We start from the raw sequence: 17217 nt of genomic DNA, 5'->3' as shown, positions 1-17217 counted from the left end.
AGTAATTTGTCATTTATCCTGTTTGTCATTTATTTGCTTGATCGGTGTCGTTTTGATTCTTTTGCTGAGGTGGGCAACAAAGGTCTTAGAAAGAACTGAAATAGAATCATATTAAAAAATCTAGAATTTTAGAAAGCTACGATAATATCTTTAATAATATGCATTGATTAAGTTTACTTATCGCTCCATGTCTATTAGTCATCATGACATAAGAAGTAGAGAAATATCAGAATGAGCATCCTGCATCTAAATAGATCTTGGCTTTTTAGGAAAGACATTTTACAAACTGCAGATGTATCATGAACTGTAAATTATTAAAGAACCAAAATGCATGCATACATGCTTTTCTCTGAAGGTAAGACCAGAAGAATCAACAGGAACAATATCTTTTCATCACTGTGTTGCTCTTTTTGCAAGAAAAATGGCGGTATAGGTTGTACCTGTAGGTGAAACCAAGTGTCTCCACCCACCTTCAAACTATATTTATACAGTGTTTTGCCAGAGAGAGCTCACTGATTGTGTTCATGATGACCATCATCTCTCTGCTCCTGCTGGCCTCTCTGCTGTCACACCTGAACTTCACTGGTGAGACTCATTATAAAACAGCATTAATTATGAATGGTATGTGCTGATTAAACTGACTGACAGCAGTATCTCTCTCTCTCTCTCTCTCTCTCTCTCTCTCTCTCTCTCTCTCTCTCTCTCTCTCTCTCTCTCTCTCTCTCTCCTCTCTCTCTCTCTCTCTCTCTCTCTCTCATGTGTTGGTATAGTGGGTATAGTGAATGGCTGGGAAGCAAAACCCCACTCCAGACCTTACATGGTTTCTATTCAATCGAATGGGATACATGTCTGTGGTGGATCCCTCATTTCTGATCAGTGGGTCTTGACTGCTGCACATTGTTGGAACAGGTGAGGGGTTTTTATCTAGTTACAATCATTTTGGCTGGCATTGTAACTGCAGTGCATTGTAAGATAAAACTGAGTATCATGACTTTCTCTTTCAACAGAAATGAGAATCTGACAGTTGTGGTTGGTGCTCATGACTTAAGGGAAAGTAAGAATTCAGATCATATTGGAGTGAAGTCCTACATCCAACATCCAAGCTATAGTGGTTTTTATATTTCCAATAACATCATGCTTTTGAAGGTAACAACCTGTGATACATTTAGTTGTTCTCAACTTCACAAATGGCAGTTTAATCAACTGCAGTTCAGGCTTATAAAATATAATTAAATTAAATATGTTTGTTAATAATGGTTGTTTTTGAATTACAGTTACAGGAAAAAGTCAACATTAACAACAACTATGTTAAATCGATTTCATTACCAAAGAATGGAGAAGATGTTAAGACAAACACTTTCTGTAGTGTTGCGGGCTGGGGACAACTGGAGATTGAAGGCCCAAAGAGCGATCGTCTAATGGAGGCAAACGTGTGTATAATGAATGAAAGTGAATGTCACAAGAGGTGGGGAAATTTGTTCTTAGAAACACAGATGATGTGCGCACATGGCCATGGTGGATCCTGCCGTGTATGTACTAAAGATGATTCACACACTTCTTACATTAATTTATGAACTGAGTTTCAACTGATACAATGTATGTCATTGACTATTTCTCTTTTATCTTAACAGTATGATTCTGGAGGTCCTTTGGTTTGTGGAGACACTGCAATTGGTGTCACAGCTTTTGGAGATAGCTCACTCTGCAATTCACCCAAGAAACCCAATGTGTATATTAAGATTTCAGAATATATTCCATGGATAAACATCAAAATTAGATAAGTTCTTGGATTTTTCTGCATGACCTCTTTCAATCAAAGTATCACTTTGCAATCGTAAATCATGAAGTGTCTTCATTGTCACACACACACACACACACACACACACACACAATATTTTGTGGAGGTTGCAGTGTCACTGTCATTGATTGGATGAATGCAGCATGCGATCAGTTTATAGTAGTTTATATTTGTGTTTGGTCTCGTTCTGTATCGCGTATCTTGTCAGTGTCTGCACTTGCTTGGGCATTTGTTGTGGAGAAAAATAAGGAAAGTGTGTTTTATTGAGTTTTAGTTTAATTTCCTCTTTAGTTATTTTAATACTTCAACAGTCTAAATGGAAATTAAAAAAAGAAGAAGGAAAAATTTTATTGTTTTTTTTATTGTTTTTAGCTTTATTTTTTGTTTTTCATATAAATGTTACGTTTTGAAATTTAGTTGCATGCATTTGTAATTTTTATCTAATTTCTTTATTTTGAAAATGTGCATAGGTAGTATTTTTTAGGTTTTAGCTCTTAGTTCTGGAACTGTTTTTAGTTATTTTAATATTACAACTGATTGCTTTTGTTGTCCTCCTTTGTAAGTCGCTTTGGATAAAAGCATCTTATAAATGACTCAATTAAATAAATATAACTGCACTGTGCATCCTCATATTGTATATTGCTGTGATCAAGTTTCTCCTAAACTGACTTTTCGGTGGAGTATAAAGATAAGAATAAGTTGCACTCTTCTAATTGACGCTTTTTTCCATCACCATTTGACATTCCTTTCCCCTCAAATGCTGAAACGACTGTTGATACAGTGCACATTGTTTCTGTGGCTGTCCAAAGCACATCTATTAAAGATGACAATTTAATTTGTGGTGCTCCTAATTAAGTGATAAAAAGAAGTTGCAAATGATGTACAAAATAAATATACTTTTAGTGTGGGTTTAATGTGCAATGTTAAAGGCACTGCGCTTTAGCATTATAAAGACCTGGGACAGTCTTGTGCATGCACTGTCACATACACACTGTCACATACACACGCACACAGTGTGGGTATTTGGACAGGGTTAAAGTCTCAAAAATGCCCCATTAGTATGAACCCTAAACACAGTCGCAAATAAAAGTCTTAATAATTCAGTAATTCAATTTACCACTTGTATGATATTGTACAAGCCCCAGGACCATCTCATCTGACACTATCACAATATTGATAAATCTGTTGGGCTCTTCTTAGAAAGCAGTCAGATGCCCCACACAGTCAGAAAGTTTATATTGTCCATTGGCTTCTTAATAAATTACTTCAAATAAGCCCCATCAGTTCATGTTCCAACTACACATAATATCTGTCTGCACCTCGTCATTTATGTTTCCATTGAGTGGTATATCAAATCTTTGATTAATTTGTCAGAACCATATCAGTTACACTACTGATAACAATCCTGTTAGCATGTAATCATTTTAAACAAATTCATATGAATATAGCTTGCTATTAATGACTTGGTTTTAATAATGGATGCATTTAACATTTAATTATACAGCATCTTTTTTATTTTTTATTTCCTTCCTTTCTGTCTTACAGGATTGCTTGCATGATAATGCTGTCCTTCTTTTTCAGGTCTACAAAATCGAGCTCAACAGCTATGATGAGTATATCACTTCGATATAGTGAGGCCGAGGGGTACATTTGGTGTCTTTATAGTGACGTTAGAGGCGCTTGACCATGTTTCAGTTTTTGACGCCTTGGGAGTGAGAATGGGTTGTCATTTGCGGCCTAGGTAACTGTCCCCCTAATCCTCCTCCGTAGCCTACTCGATAGCCTGGATTCTTATTGAATTTCTCATTTCAGGTGTATGGTATATCTTCTCTGAGGTCTTTCCATCTGTTCACGAAATGTCAGAGATTAAATATATCTGACAAAAAAGTAAGATAAATTGTTTATTCAATTTTATGCCAAAAGATTCCATCATCTTTCAAAGCGGAATAACTGAATTTATTTGTCATCTCTGCAATTCCCAAAATTCACTAGATTCACTGAATTCACCATCCCCAGCAGGGCTGGCCCGTGGCTTAGGTGACTTAAGCAGTTGCCTAGGGTGCAGAATGACTGGGGGGCGCTGCAGGAATTTCTTTTTCGCCCTCTTGTGACCATCATGCGTTCCTACATCCATATATATTAAGCAAAATAATTTCTGACAGTTAACATTATTTTAGTAGGCTACTGATTAATCATCAAACTTATTATAATATTATTGGAATAAAATAAAATTGACATCTACGACAAAATTTTTCAAAATTAAATGTTGGACTAATTTTAACACATTATAATACATTATCATTACGCAATAAATTATGCATAGAGCACGCGGTTAAAATACCTGTAGTTTTTCCATTAATGTGCTCTTAAAGTATAATTTCTAAAAAAAAAAAAAAAATATATATATATATATGTATATATATATATATATATATATATATATATATATATAAATGATCAGGGGCACAAGGCAGGAAGTGATGAAAAGAAGAAAAAAATATATATAAAGGTAGAAATTAACATTGTATTATCGTACATAATATCTCGCCTAGGGCACCAACAGAGCCTGGGCTGGCCCTGATCCCCAGCTTTCTAAATTGGACGTCTAAAGAAATGTCCTCTCACATTCAATAGTTTTTTTCTTTCCCCAGTAAAATTCTGGACAATTGTAAATATTTGTATATTTCTATTATTATTGACTTCAACAACTGAGACATTAACTGTACATGGTTCACAAACATTGGATGAACAGGAAGTACCAAAATGTATTTTTCTAGAATTAATACAACCAAACCATCCGTGGCCTGAAAATGAGACCATGAGGATTAACAAGAACAACATTTACTCATCGTTGTGCTGCTTATACCAAAATCTGAAAAAAAAAAAAAAAAAAAAAACTTATGGGCAGCTTAATGTCTCCATCCATCTTAATATTTATACAGTGTTTTGTCAGTGAGAGCTCACTGATTGTCTTCATGATGACCATCATCTCTCTGCTCCTGCTGGCCTCTCTGCTGTCACACCTGAACTTCACTGGTGAGACTCATTATAAAACAGCGCATTATACTGATTTTTAAGATGATTTCATTGGTACGTGTTGATTAAACTGACTGACAGCAGTAACTCTCTCAGCTCATGTGAATGTGGGTATAGTGAACGGCACAGAAGCAGAACCCCACTCCAGACTATCAGGGGTGTAAATTTCATCTAATATTTGGGGGGGACAATAAACATAACATTTCTCAAGAGCAATTTTTGAAGGGGACACAAATAATCCAGCAAAAGATTTACTTGTAAGAATATAAACTTCTAAAGTTCTATTATATAGTTATAATAATGTACTAAATAACTTACAAAACTTAAAACGCATTTTTACCCTGTTTGTGTTGTTTTACTACTTACATAATTATTTAAAGTATAAAACATTATTATTTACGATACACAGCATTATTTTAATGACCACTTTAGGGAGGACAACCCTCTGATAGGGGGGACCTGTTCCCCCGTCCCATTTTTTAAGGTCATACAGTATGTATCTTTATGGCTGTGACCTCTGTAGATTTGCCCACATTTACCAATAACTTTCACTACATCAATCACATGTTCCAAGACCTGCCTCTTCTTTCTAACCCGGTCTCGATGAACGTCATTTGCGTATCAGTCAGAAGGCTATGGATGTCTGCTTTGTTGACTCTAAGAAAGAATAGGGAGTGATTACTTTCACTGTATGTCAGCCATTTCCTGTTTGTGCCATCTTTTCAGTGGAATACGTCAGGAATGGCTCTTTCAGTTGTTTGAATTGGGTGGTACTTAATAAAAAATAAATCAAATCCTTTGGTTGTAGGCTTTCACTGACTCTATCGTCATTCCCTGAATCTCTCTCTCTCTCTCTCTCTCTCTCTCTCTCTCTCACTCTGCACATTTAGTTTCTCTGCAATATGAAATAAGCATGTTCAATAATCTATATTATATTTATTGTGCAGCTATCAATTGTATGTCCCCATGATTACAGACTTCTGATGATCTTATAAATCATAAAAGCACATATTTTTCTAAGAGTATAGCCTACATGTTTAGTTTTGCTTATAGCTTAAACTTTAGCTGAAGGTTCCTGCTCTGACTCAAAAGCTGAATTGTCCACCCCTCTAGTTCAACAGCAGGAGCTCTTGCAGCACTAGTGCTACTGTTTCTTTCGTTCATCATCTTTTAAAAATAAATCAATGAATAAACATTGTAGACTAGGCTACATATTGTAGGCTAGAAATGGAAAATCTAAATGTCTGGTCAGATCTGGCACTAAAAATAGTCTCCCCATCTGTTAAACAGTGTGCAATTTTATCATTAAGATGTTGCAAAATGCTCTTTTAAAACTTCTATCATAATATGTATATATATATATATATATATATATATATATATATATATATATATATATATATATATATATATATATATGTATATATTTAGAATAGATTTGATCCATTGTAAGTCGCTTTGGATGAAAGCATTCGTCTGGCAAATGATTACGTAAATATAATGTAAATGTAATTCTTATTGGCGAAGATGGCTGGGATTTTGCAGCAACTTGCTGTGACTGTGACCAGGGCTTTTCCCCTTTTTATATGTTCCCTCTCTGCTCCTCCTTTGCGTTTACGCTTCATTTTTTGCACATTTTTCTAAGGTATAGCCTGCCTCTGGATGTATTAAAGGTGTAGCCAATAGCCATTGACACATCAGTGTGTCGCTGATGTTGGATCATGTGGTGGTGTCATTTTCACTCCGCGATTGCCTGATTCATAATTCTGTCAATTAATTGGCAGCTGCATACCAGCCTTTTACACGTCAGGCTGATGGACTGCACAGCGGCAGTCTGCATGCCAGAATGACCGTCAGGTCACCAGGAAATGTCCCGGTGCTCCCGATGGCCAGTCCACCCCTGGTGACCAGGTGGCTGTCTTCTCGAGTGAACTTAAAATCCACAGAGAATCCATGGAGGTGGTAACATTGCTGTTTTGGAAGCAGTTAAACTTGAAGCATGATTTCGGCCACGAAAATTCAACAAACAATGGTAAATGGGAGCACACTTAAAATAATTCATAAACTACATTTAGGGGGAGTGAGGAGCTTGGTGTCTTTCTCACGTCTGAAACCCCTTTCTTTACCTGTCTTTTGTTTTGTGATTACAAAGTGTATAAATGCCAAATGATTGCATTGTCTCCCAAAGTAGAATAAACAAAGATTATTTAAAACAAGTCTAGAATGTCATTTCTGCAATTCCTACACTCACCAGCAGAGGTCACCATCACAAGCTTTCTATATTGGACCTCTAAACGGACTATATGCTGTATATATAGGCTTATAAAAATATGTCACCTGTATTATAATGTGCTCTATCATTCATATATTTGTGGTAATGAATTGTATATATTACATGGTTTCTCTTCAGATAAATGGACATCATAACTGCTGTGGACTCCTCATTTCTGATGAGTTTGTCTTCACTGCTGCACATTGCTCAAGGGCCTCAAGGCAACGAACCCACAACTGCTCCCCGGGCGGCTCAGCATAAATAGCTGCTCACTGCTCTGTGTGTGTGTTCACGGTATGTGTGTGCACTTTGGATGGGTTAAATGCAGAGCACCAATTCTGAGTTTGAGTCACCATACTGGCTGTATGTCACGCCACTTTGTCACACTGTCAGTGTTAGACTTTTGTTTAGCCTAAACTGTAATATTGATCGATTGCAGATATTGATTCTTTATGATTGAGTTTTTAGATGAATTGACAGTAGTATGGTTTATAAGTTAATAAAGTTTACACAAATCTCTTGCTGCTTATGAAGCAGCTGTTTCAGCAGAGAACTTTTATTTTTCATAAAACTTCGGCCAGTAATAAGATGTATGAAGGACCTAGTCGGTATGAACCGTGGCATAAATCCACTCAGCCTGGTATATTTCATTGTTAATTTGTTGGAGGACAAGATAAGAATAATGTGTGTTATTATTGTCATACATTTGATCATTGGAAAAATTAGTGTCCATTGTAAAAAATGAGAAACGTCCAAAACCAACTTAAAATTTCCGCCTGCGAAACCTGTTGCTTTAGCGGTTTCGGCCATATATAAATCTCCTGAGCAATCGACATTTAATCCTTTTGTTATTGAAGGTTATGCCGGATTGCTTGATTCTGCAGAAAAAGTGCCTGTAAAAATCCTGCGGGACACGGGTTCATCTGAATCCTTTGTTTTAGAGTCCATACTGCCCTTTTCATCCACCTCGTAAACAGGAGATAATTTGCTGATACGTGGTTATGTCTGTCCTTCTCCATCAACTTTTCTGCAGTCTGATGGAAGTTGGTGTTCATCCTTGTTTGCCTGTAGAGGGAATACAGGTTATATTAGGAAATAATTTGGTTGGAAACCGTGTTTGGAAAGATTGTTCGTCTCACTTGGTGGTGACAACAAGGAAAGAATGAAGAGTCTTCTTCGTTCATCACCACGGTTTTGCCGTCTTGTGCCCTGACATGGGCTATGTCAAAAAAAAAAAAAAAAAAACAGGAAATTGCTGATAATTGTGACTGTCCAAAGGAGACGAGTATTCTGGAAATTCCTTCAATTTTGTCAGTATCGCGAAATGATTTGGTGATGGAAAAAAAGGTGTATTTAACCCTAAATAAGCTGTTTAAAATGGGTTGTTCCATGTGACACAACTGCCAACCTTCCTTCGGGTTATTACCTAGATGAAGGTCTATTGGTTCGAACATGGGTACCACACAGAGATTTTCAATCGGAGATTTAAATTGTACAAATTGTTATTCCTCAGAAATTTCGGAACATTGTGTTACAAACTGCGCATGATACATCTGGCCATTTGGGTGTCAAAGTTGCTCTTAAAAAGGTTATTTTGGTCAAAATTAAAAGGGGATGTTTCTAGTTACATTAAATCGTGTCATACTTGCCAACTTACTGGAAAAACGAATCAGTCTGTAAAACCAGCACCGCTTTATCCAATCCCAGTGATATCAACCTTTAGCTTGTCATTAGCGTTTTTTTTCTCCTCTCCTCTCTCTCCTCCAGTTTTTCACAAGTTCATCAAACAAACGCTCTTCTGTTGCGATCAAAACATTAAACAGGTTCTCCCCACTGAAACCTGATGAAAGTGCTCTAGTTATTGGCGATTCTATTGTACGGAACGTGAATATAGAGACACCAGCCACCATAGTCAAATGTTTACCGGGAGCCAGAGCGCCTGACATCTTGGCAAATTTAAAAGTGCTGGCTAATGCTAAACGTAAATACAATAAAATTGTTATTCATGCCGGCGCTAATGATGTTCGACTTCGCCAGTCGGAGATCACTAAAAATTACTTTAAAGAGGTGTGTGAACTTGCAAGCACGACAGACACTGTCAAATGCTCTGGTCCCCTCCCTGCTTACCGTGGTGACGAGATGCATAGCAGATTGTCATCACTCAATGGCTGGATGTCTAAGTGGTGCCCACAGAATAACATGGGTGTGGCGAGTGGGGCGGGGCCGAGAGGCGTGGGAACAAGGAGTGAGGCCAGGTGTAGTGATTGGAGATGAGCTGCACCTGCGCCCCACCGCCGGTATCGAGTCCCACGTAGGAGATGGCAGGATATAAAACTGGAGCGACTATAGTGAAGGACGAGAGAGGACCAGGCCTGGGACATTATTTTATGTTTTGTGTTTATTTTGAATAATTAAAGTTTCATTTGATTGTGCGCCGGTTCCCGCCTCCTTCTTCCTGACCTGTTGAAAAGAGATGTTCTTCATCCCTCCTGGGGTGGCGCCACTCTTCTCTCTAGAAATATGGCAAATAGTTTTAGTGTTTATACTTGAGTAACTGGGGCCCAGGTCAGGAAGCAGACAGACTGGCTAAACCGACCGTCTGCTAGCTGCCTCCCGTCACAGAGATCAGTTAATTCTCAGCACATAGAGACTCTTTCGCCTAGATATCACACTATAGAGACTGTGTCTGTTCCCCGAACTAGAAAATACAAAAAACGTCCAAACCAAGTTAAGGCTAACAATTTAATTGAGGTTCAACAAATAAAAAACAGAAGCAATATAGATAAACAAATGATAAAGCTTGGCTTATTGAATATCAGGGGCCTGTTCCTCGTGCGTCGCTCATTACATCCGAGATCAAATGACACATCCAAGATGATATCATCGTGCTAATCCTGATCCGGCTAATTGGGTTCTTCGAACACACCTGTTGTGTATGATTAGTATCGCTGGATTGAGTTATGTGAGACAATTGCGCGTTAATGTGTTGGCTTAAAAGGGGATATGTATCGATACTCGAAACCATGATCAGCAGTGCAGCGATTGGCTGGTGGCAAGACGCCAATGTAATGACGTCATATAATTTAAAACGACACCTGACGAAAAACTTGACAAATTTCTGGACTTTTATAAGGAAACAGCCAAGCAAACAAAACTACATAAATGTGATAATAGATACATGAGACAGATAATAGATACATGTTTTTATTTTATTAGATTTTTTTTTAATTATTCCCAATTATTTAGATTCGCAATTTATAATAGTTGTGCAGTCTTTACATTTTTATTTCAATGTAGAAATCATCTATTCATTCCATTCTATATTTGGACAGATTTTTTACGTGACAGCATTAATGAAAGTTTCTAAAGGGTCATTATCATGATATCTGCATCTCCTGCGCTCAATCAAGCCACTCTTATCACTCAAAATAATGCACAACTCTATTATCTGTATAGCATGTGTGTAAGATTCTAATACAATTATTAAGTAATAATTTTATGACAAATAAATATTTCATTGAGTAAAACTGGCTGTGTCTATAGTAGGCTGTTATGGACTACACAGCATTTTTATATTATTTTTAAATAATTTTTTTAATGATTATTATTTTAAATTATTGTCCCTGGATCAGTACCATAATCTTGTAATAAAGTAGCGGTGGTAGCAGGCATATTTTGAGTATCAGTTCTGGTTGAAAAGAAGCGATCTAATCCTGTTTACATTAAATAAGCTGCTCCCGAGCAGGTTTAAGCTAATGGACCTGTTGCTATGACAGCAGCTGATGAGCTTCGAAGAACCAAATGATCCAAGATCACGCCAAATCGTCAACATTCAAATCCAGCTAACTGAGTTAGCGACGTACGAAGAACGGGCCCCAGGCCCCAGATCTCTTTCTACGAAAACACTTTTTGTAATATATTTCCAGGGGGGCTGTACCGCTAAATCGTGTGCACCTGTTGCTTGTTAAGTTTGGTGTTGAAATGTGTTCAGGAGGAAGAATTCCTCTTGGGTTTTGTTTCTTTCCTATTTTTGTAAGTATTGTTTTTCATTTGTGTTTAAATACTTTGTTACGATGAAACTGCCAAAAACCTTCAATCAGAGCTCAGTCTAACTGTTCAAAGCTTAAACGATTAATTGGTCATTTGGTTTTCACTCCGTCCTCCTTTTTGAGCCTGTTGTGACACCATTAATGACGAGTCACTGATGTAAAGAGAATCACTGAAGGAACAGTTGACTTCACCACAGATACTACAGTGACTTCAGCCACAGATGAAGATGAACTAGACTGAAACATAGAAGACTTTAACTCTCCTAAAACAGCTTTACCAGCTTATAATTATTAGCCAGACTGACTTTATTTCTGTCAGACTTCTAGAGAAGATTTGAAATGAACTCTAGAATCAACAGAGGTTCAGATGTTATATTATTTTATTTGAAATCACCATCAAGAAGAGCAGTGGTAACTTTTGTTGGGATGACTCTTGATTTTATGATGTTGATGTTATGCTGGTTGTTATATCTGTGTTTATAAAAAAAAAAAAAAAAAAAAAAAAGTTGTGGGGATTATCCATCAACCTGATTTGAAGTAAGATTTCTGATTAAATGGGTTTTGTATTGCTTTAGTGTTGTTTATAGCTTTGGATCAAGCAAAATGTTAAATATAAGATAACATGAAGTGTTTACAAAGCACTCTGTAGACAAAAACTTTTCATCTGCAAAATACAAAGACCACAGACATCAAGAATCAGCATACAAATCTTGATAAGGTCACAGTCAACAAAATGCTTAATGCTGCACTGTTGAAGTATTTTGTTGACTCAATATTTTTGACATTCATTTGCTGATTATTGATGTCTGTGGTCTTTAAGTTGCTACAGATGAAAACGTTTTGTGGCCAAAGTGAATTTGTAACTTATTTAAATTATTTTTTATAGTACTATTACTTATTAGATCTGAAGCTATAAACAATGCTAAAGCAACGCAATATCCTTTTTATCAGAAATTGGACTTCAAACGGGGTCAGTGGATCATCTGTTATTTTTCTAAGTTTTGTTTGGTTAGCACATTTTTAATAAACGCATAGTTAAAACAAGAGCCTAACAAAAGGAAACACTGATCTCCTTGATGATGATTTCAAATGAAACAATGTAACATCTAAAAGTCTGACTAAAAAAGAATCAGTCTGTCTAATAATGAGAAGTTGCTAAAGCTGTTTAATCAGATCTTGAGAGTGTTAAAGATTTCTAGATTTCTTCTTCGTCTGTGGCTACAGTCAGTTGTAGTTCTTGTGTTTCTCTTTCCTACAGTGATTCTGTTTGTTAACAGCAGATGTTCATCATAAATGGTCAATCATCACATAATTATCTTCTTAACTCCCACTTGGAATTTCAGCCTTTCTCGTTGCACAAGCCCATCCTGAGAGGCATGAATCTTCTCGCCTCACATTACATGATTCATTTAGCTGATGCTTTTATCCAAAGCAACTTACAATTGCTATATATGTCAGAGGTCACACGCAAGCAACTAGGGGTCAAGTTTCTTGTTCAGGGACACATTGGTGTCTCACAGTGGATCTGAACCTGGGTCTCTCACACCAAAGGCATGTGTACTATCCACTGTGCCATCAACATCCCAGTCACATCAGTGACCCGCCTAGAGTCTGTAGTTCTTTTATATCCTAAGAGAATGAGGAGGATGAGCTAGAACCCTCTTGAACCTCTAAGCACCTGCCAGGCCCTCGGCCTTGACTTTCCATTCACCTAGGATCTCAGCTGATGTCTCTCTTAGCTCTTTTTCCCTTTCAAGTGGGAAGAAACTCCCAATCACTATAGAGTCAGAACATCTTTTGGAATTCATCGCTCTTCAAACCCAGAAGAACACGATCGCAAGTCCATCAAGTCTTTCATCTGAGACCTCATCCAGAAGCTCGTTCCAGGCCAAGGCAATGCAAATATTGTACATTTAACTACACAAAACAGAGGTTTAGTATAAGCTGTAGACCCCATTCTGAAACGGCGCTGGTGGTTTTACTCAGGTGATTAACTGACTCTTTTCACAGCTTCATTCTCAGTTTTTTTTTTTTTCTCCAATGGCTTCATTCATCCACTTTGCTCTCCTTTTGTATGCATGAATGAGTGTATGTAGGTTTGTTAGTTTGTGTTAGTTAGTGTTTAGTTAATAAAACTCTTGTGCACACATTACATGAGTTTTGGATTCTGCCTTGCACCTTAATTGTCCTTTTACGATTTGATCCTTGCTACATGCTCTAATGCATTGTTAGGCTACTGTAGGAAGGTTGTTTTCTGTGGCCACAAAAAATATGCTTTCTTAGAGTTTATATGAAATTACAGTACACTAAATGTTTGATTCTGTTTCAATTTAATTCTGCTACAATTACTACTGGCAGCTCATATAAATAATTGTAATAATAATGTATTGTAATTATTTATATACATTTCCCTTTTACTATATGAAGAAGCCAAAAAAGAAAATCATGTACCCAATCACAACCAGTGGAATTTGCTTGCTACCCAACATGCCCTGTAGCACAGACGGACCTAAGAGAGAGATACAGTAGAAGAGTAAGCTGGCAGAAATGCTGGATTTTTTATCAAAATGTTTAAACTTTGATGCTATGCCTATAGCTCCACAGATAGATAGATAGATGAAGGGCCTGAGGCCCTCTGTCCTGCACAGTTCAGCTCCAATCTTAATTAAATTAAATGCCTGTATTTTTCAAGCAAATCTAAAGATTTACCTGGTTTTGGTGTCTTTGATTAGGGTTGGAGCTAAACTGCAGGATGACAGCCCTCCAGGGTTAGCTACCACTGTTTTGACATAGATTTAAAGATGTAGTCAACTAATGTGAATTCTAATATTTGCAAAATGTTTAAACTCATATTTCCTGAAATGTGAGTTTAAACATTGTGCAAATGTTAAAATTAAAATTAGTGCATGCATGCTCCTAAGACTAGAGAAATGCAGCAGTTCTCTGGGGGAATTTTAATGATTGGTCGGGGTGATATTCAGCCCTTCAAAATTATCATCATACACCCCACCACAGACTGCTTGTAATGCAAATATTATTACGTCAGAGCCGGGGCTCAGGACCAGATACCACAGACTGATAGCTCAGCTCCTCATCTATCTATCTATGGCATCTGGTCCTATTCTGAGAAATGGTATGCCATGTTGCAGTAGTGAAACTATTCTATTGAAGAAATAGCATGGCAAGTGCTGATAAGTTTCTGTGAACAAGTCTATGGGTACATGTGTGTGGATTGAGGAGAGAGTATGACAAAGATTTAGCTTTTAATAAATAATAATAGGTTATCTTATTAAAAATTTGAATTAAATTGTAATTTATATCCTATTTGTCATAATTATTTGCATGTCTTTTTGATTACTTTGCTGTGGCAGGCTGCAAAACTCTAAAATAAAATTGTAGAAAAAAAAAAATTTGATTTTAGAAAGCTGTACAGTATAACTTTTTATAATATGCGTTGATTAAGTTTACTTATCGCTCCATGTCTATTAGTCATCATGACACAAGAAGTAGGAGAGAAAAATCTGTCCTCATCAGATTGAACATCCTGCATCAAAATAGATCTTAGCCTTTTAGGAAAGATGGTGCATATGCAGGTTAACGGAAAAGGAAGGACCGGAATTATTAACAGGAACAATATCTTTTCATCACTGTGTTGCTCATTTTGCAAGAAAAACAACATACCTGTAGGCGAAACCCAGTGTCTCCGCCTCCTTCAAACTATATTTATACAGTGTTTTGTCGTGAGAGCTCACTGATTGTGTTCATGATGACCATCATCTCTCTGCTCCTGCTGGCCTCTCTGCTGCCACACCTGACCTTCACTGGTGAGACTCTATTATAAAACAGCATTAATTATGAATGGTATGTTTTGGATAAGATAACGTAAATTTATATCTCTCTGTCTCAGCTCATGTGAATGTGGGTATAGTGAATGGCAGGGAAGCAAAACCCCACTCCAGACCTTACATGGTTTCTATTCAATCGAATGGGATACATGTCTGTGGTGGATCCCTCATTTCTGATCAATGGGTCTTGACTGCTGCACATTGCTGGGACAGGTGAGGGGTTTTTGTCTAGTTACACTCATTTTGGCTGGCATTGTAACGGCAGTGCATTGTAAGATAAAACTGAGTATCATTACTTTCTCATTCAACAGAAATGAGACTCTGACAGTTGTGGTTGGTGCTCATGACTTAAGGGAAAGTAAGAAGTCAGATCATATTGGAGTGAAGTCCTACATCCAACATCCAAGCTATAGTGGTTCTTTTCATTTCAATGACATCATGCTTTTGAAGGTAACAACCTGTGATACATTTAGTTGTTCTCAACTTCACAAATGGCAGTTTAATCAACTGCAGTTCAGGCTTATAAAAGAAAACTAAATAAAATATGTTTGTTAATAATGGTTGTTTTTTGAATTACAGTTAAAGGAAAAAGTCAACATTAACAACAACTATGTTAAATCGATTTCATTACCAAAGAACGGAGAAGATGTTGAGGCAAACACTCTCTGTAGTGTTGCGGGCTGGGGACAACTGAAGATTAAAGGCCAAAAGAGCCATCGTCTAATGGAGGCAAATGTGTATATAATGAATGAAAGTGAATGTCACGAGAGGTGGGGAAATATGTTCTCACAAACACAGATGATGTGCGCATATGGCCATGGTGGATCCTGCCGTGTATGTACTAAAGATGATTCACACACTTCTTACATGAATTTATGAACTGAGTTTCAACTGATACAATGTATGTCATTGACTATTTCTCTTTTCTTAACAGTATGATTCTGGGGGTCCTTTGGTTTGTGGAGACACTGCAATTGGTGTCACATCTTTTGGAGATAGTTTACTCTGCAATTCACCTGTGAAACCTAATGTGTATATTAAGATTTCACTATATATTCCATGGATAAACGAAAAAATTAAAATGTGAAGTGAGTTAAGTTCCTGATTTTTTTTTGCATGACCTCTTTCAATAAAAGTATCACTTGACAATCCTAAATCTTGAAGTGTCTTTATTATCACACCCACACATTATTCCATTGGGGGGGGGGGGGTTCAGTGTCAGTGGCATTGATTGAATGAATGCAGCATGCGATCAGTTTATATAACAGCATTGAGCTTCCTCATATTGCATATCATTGCCATCAAGTTTTGCCTAAACTGACTTTTCGGTGGAGTATAAAGACAAAAATTAGTTGCACTCTTCTAATTGATGCTTTTTCCCATCACCATTTGACATTCCGTCACCATTTCCCCTCAAATGCTGAAACGACTGTTGATACAATGCAGTGTTTCTGTGGCTGTCCAAAGCAACATGGATATGAGACATGATCGGTGGTCAGCAAGCCAATTTCACAAAAATAAGAAATTACCGCTGGTAAGTTGTTACCGGTTTTTTTTCATTCTCTTTCTCTCTCCTTCTCGTTTCCTGTGAGTTATATACAATGGCCTCCATCTGTCACCAATGACTGGTTAACTCTGATCAGAGGATAAGAGGGAACAGCAGAAATTACAGCAGCATTTCCCCCACTGAACAGTGTGACTGTGTCACTTCCTCCCCTAGAAGGGCTCATTTGTTGTTCATGAACTATACTTTGTCGATTGGGTTCTCTTTAGTGAGATTGTGTTAGTCCTCCTGCCACCTCAACAAGAAGAAATCCTGTTTTTAATTTGTAAGTTCATAAATTAATGCAAGTTCTTTACGTGGTTTGTATTGTTAATTTGGGATGGAATTATTGGTGGGACTAGACTTTCTGAACTTGTTTTCTACTGTTTTTGTTAGCGAGGGAGTTAGTATATTTGTTGTATTTTTATTCTCTTTTGGTAGCTAGTTAGTAGATAGTTAGTTTCCCTTTTTATCAGGTAGATAGGTTACATTTGTGGTTTTGGCTCCCTCCCTCTCAAAGACTTTGAAACCTCCTGCATTTGTTAAATTGTTCTTGATTAAAGTTGTATAGTGGGTTTTCTTTTCGAGTTTTTGGGGTTAAGGGTTGATCCTCACTACACACACACACACACACACACACACACATATACATATATAGCATCACAGCTTTTGAA

The 17217-nt window shown here is 37.1% G+C and overlaps 2 protein-coding genes across 2 annotated transcripts; both read left to right on the top strand.

The window, feature by feature from the left end:
* The first annotated feature begins 381 nt into the window (after window positions 1–381).
* LOC113064907 (complement factor D-like) lies at window positions 382–2415 on the top strand. The gene is made up of 5 exons (XM_026235916.1): window positions 382–585; window positions 771–909; window positions 1008–1146; window positions 1275–1529; window positions 1632–2415. The coding sequence occupies exons 1-5, from the start codon at window positions 525–527 to the stop codon at window positions 1779–1781; spliced, it is 744 nt and encodes a 247-aa protein (XP_026091701.1). The 5' UTR covers window positions 382–524; the 3' UTR covers window positions 1782–2415.
* Window positions 2416–14794: 12379 nt separating this feature from the next.
* On the top strand, window positions 14795–16146 carry LOC113064906 (complement factor D-like). Its single transcript, XM_026235915.1, has 5 exons — window positions 14795–14979; window positions 15063–15213; window positions 15312–15450; window positions 15580–15834; window positions 15935–16146. The coding sequence occupies exons 1-5, from the start codon at window positions 14919–14921 to the stop codon at window positions 16085–16087; spliced, it is 759 nt and encodes a 252-aa protein (XP_026091700.1). The 5' UTR covers window positions 14795–14918; the 3' UTR covers window positions 16088–16146.
* The last annotated feature ends 1071 nt before the right edge of the window (window positions 16147–17217 follow it).

This window comes from Carassius auratus, chromosome 47 (assembly GCF_003368295.1).
Source record: "Carassius auratus strain Wakin chromosome 47, ASM336829v1, whole genome shotgun sequence".
NCBI lineage: Eukaryota > Metazoa > Chordata > Actinopteri > Cypriniformes > Cyprinidae > Carassius > Carassius auratus.
This window is presented reverse-complemented; position numbering and strand designations above follow the sequence as displayed.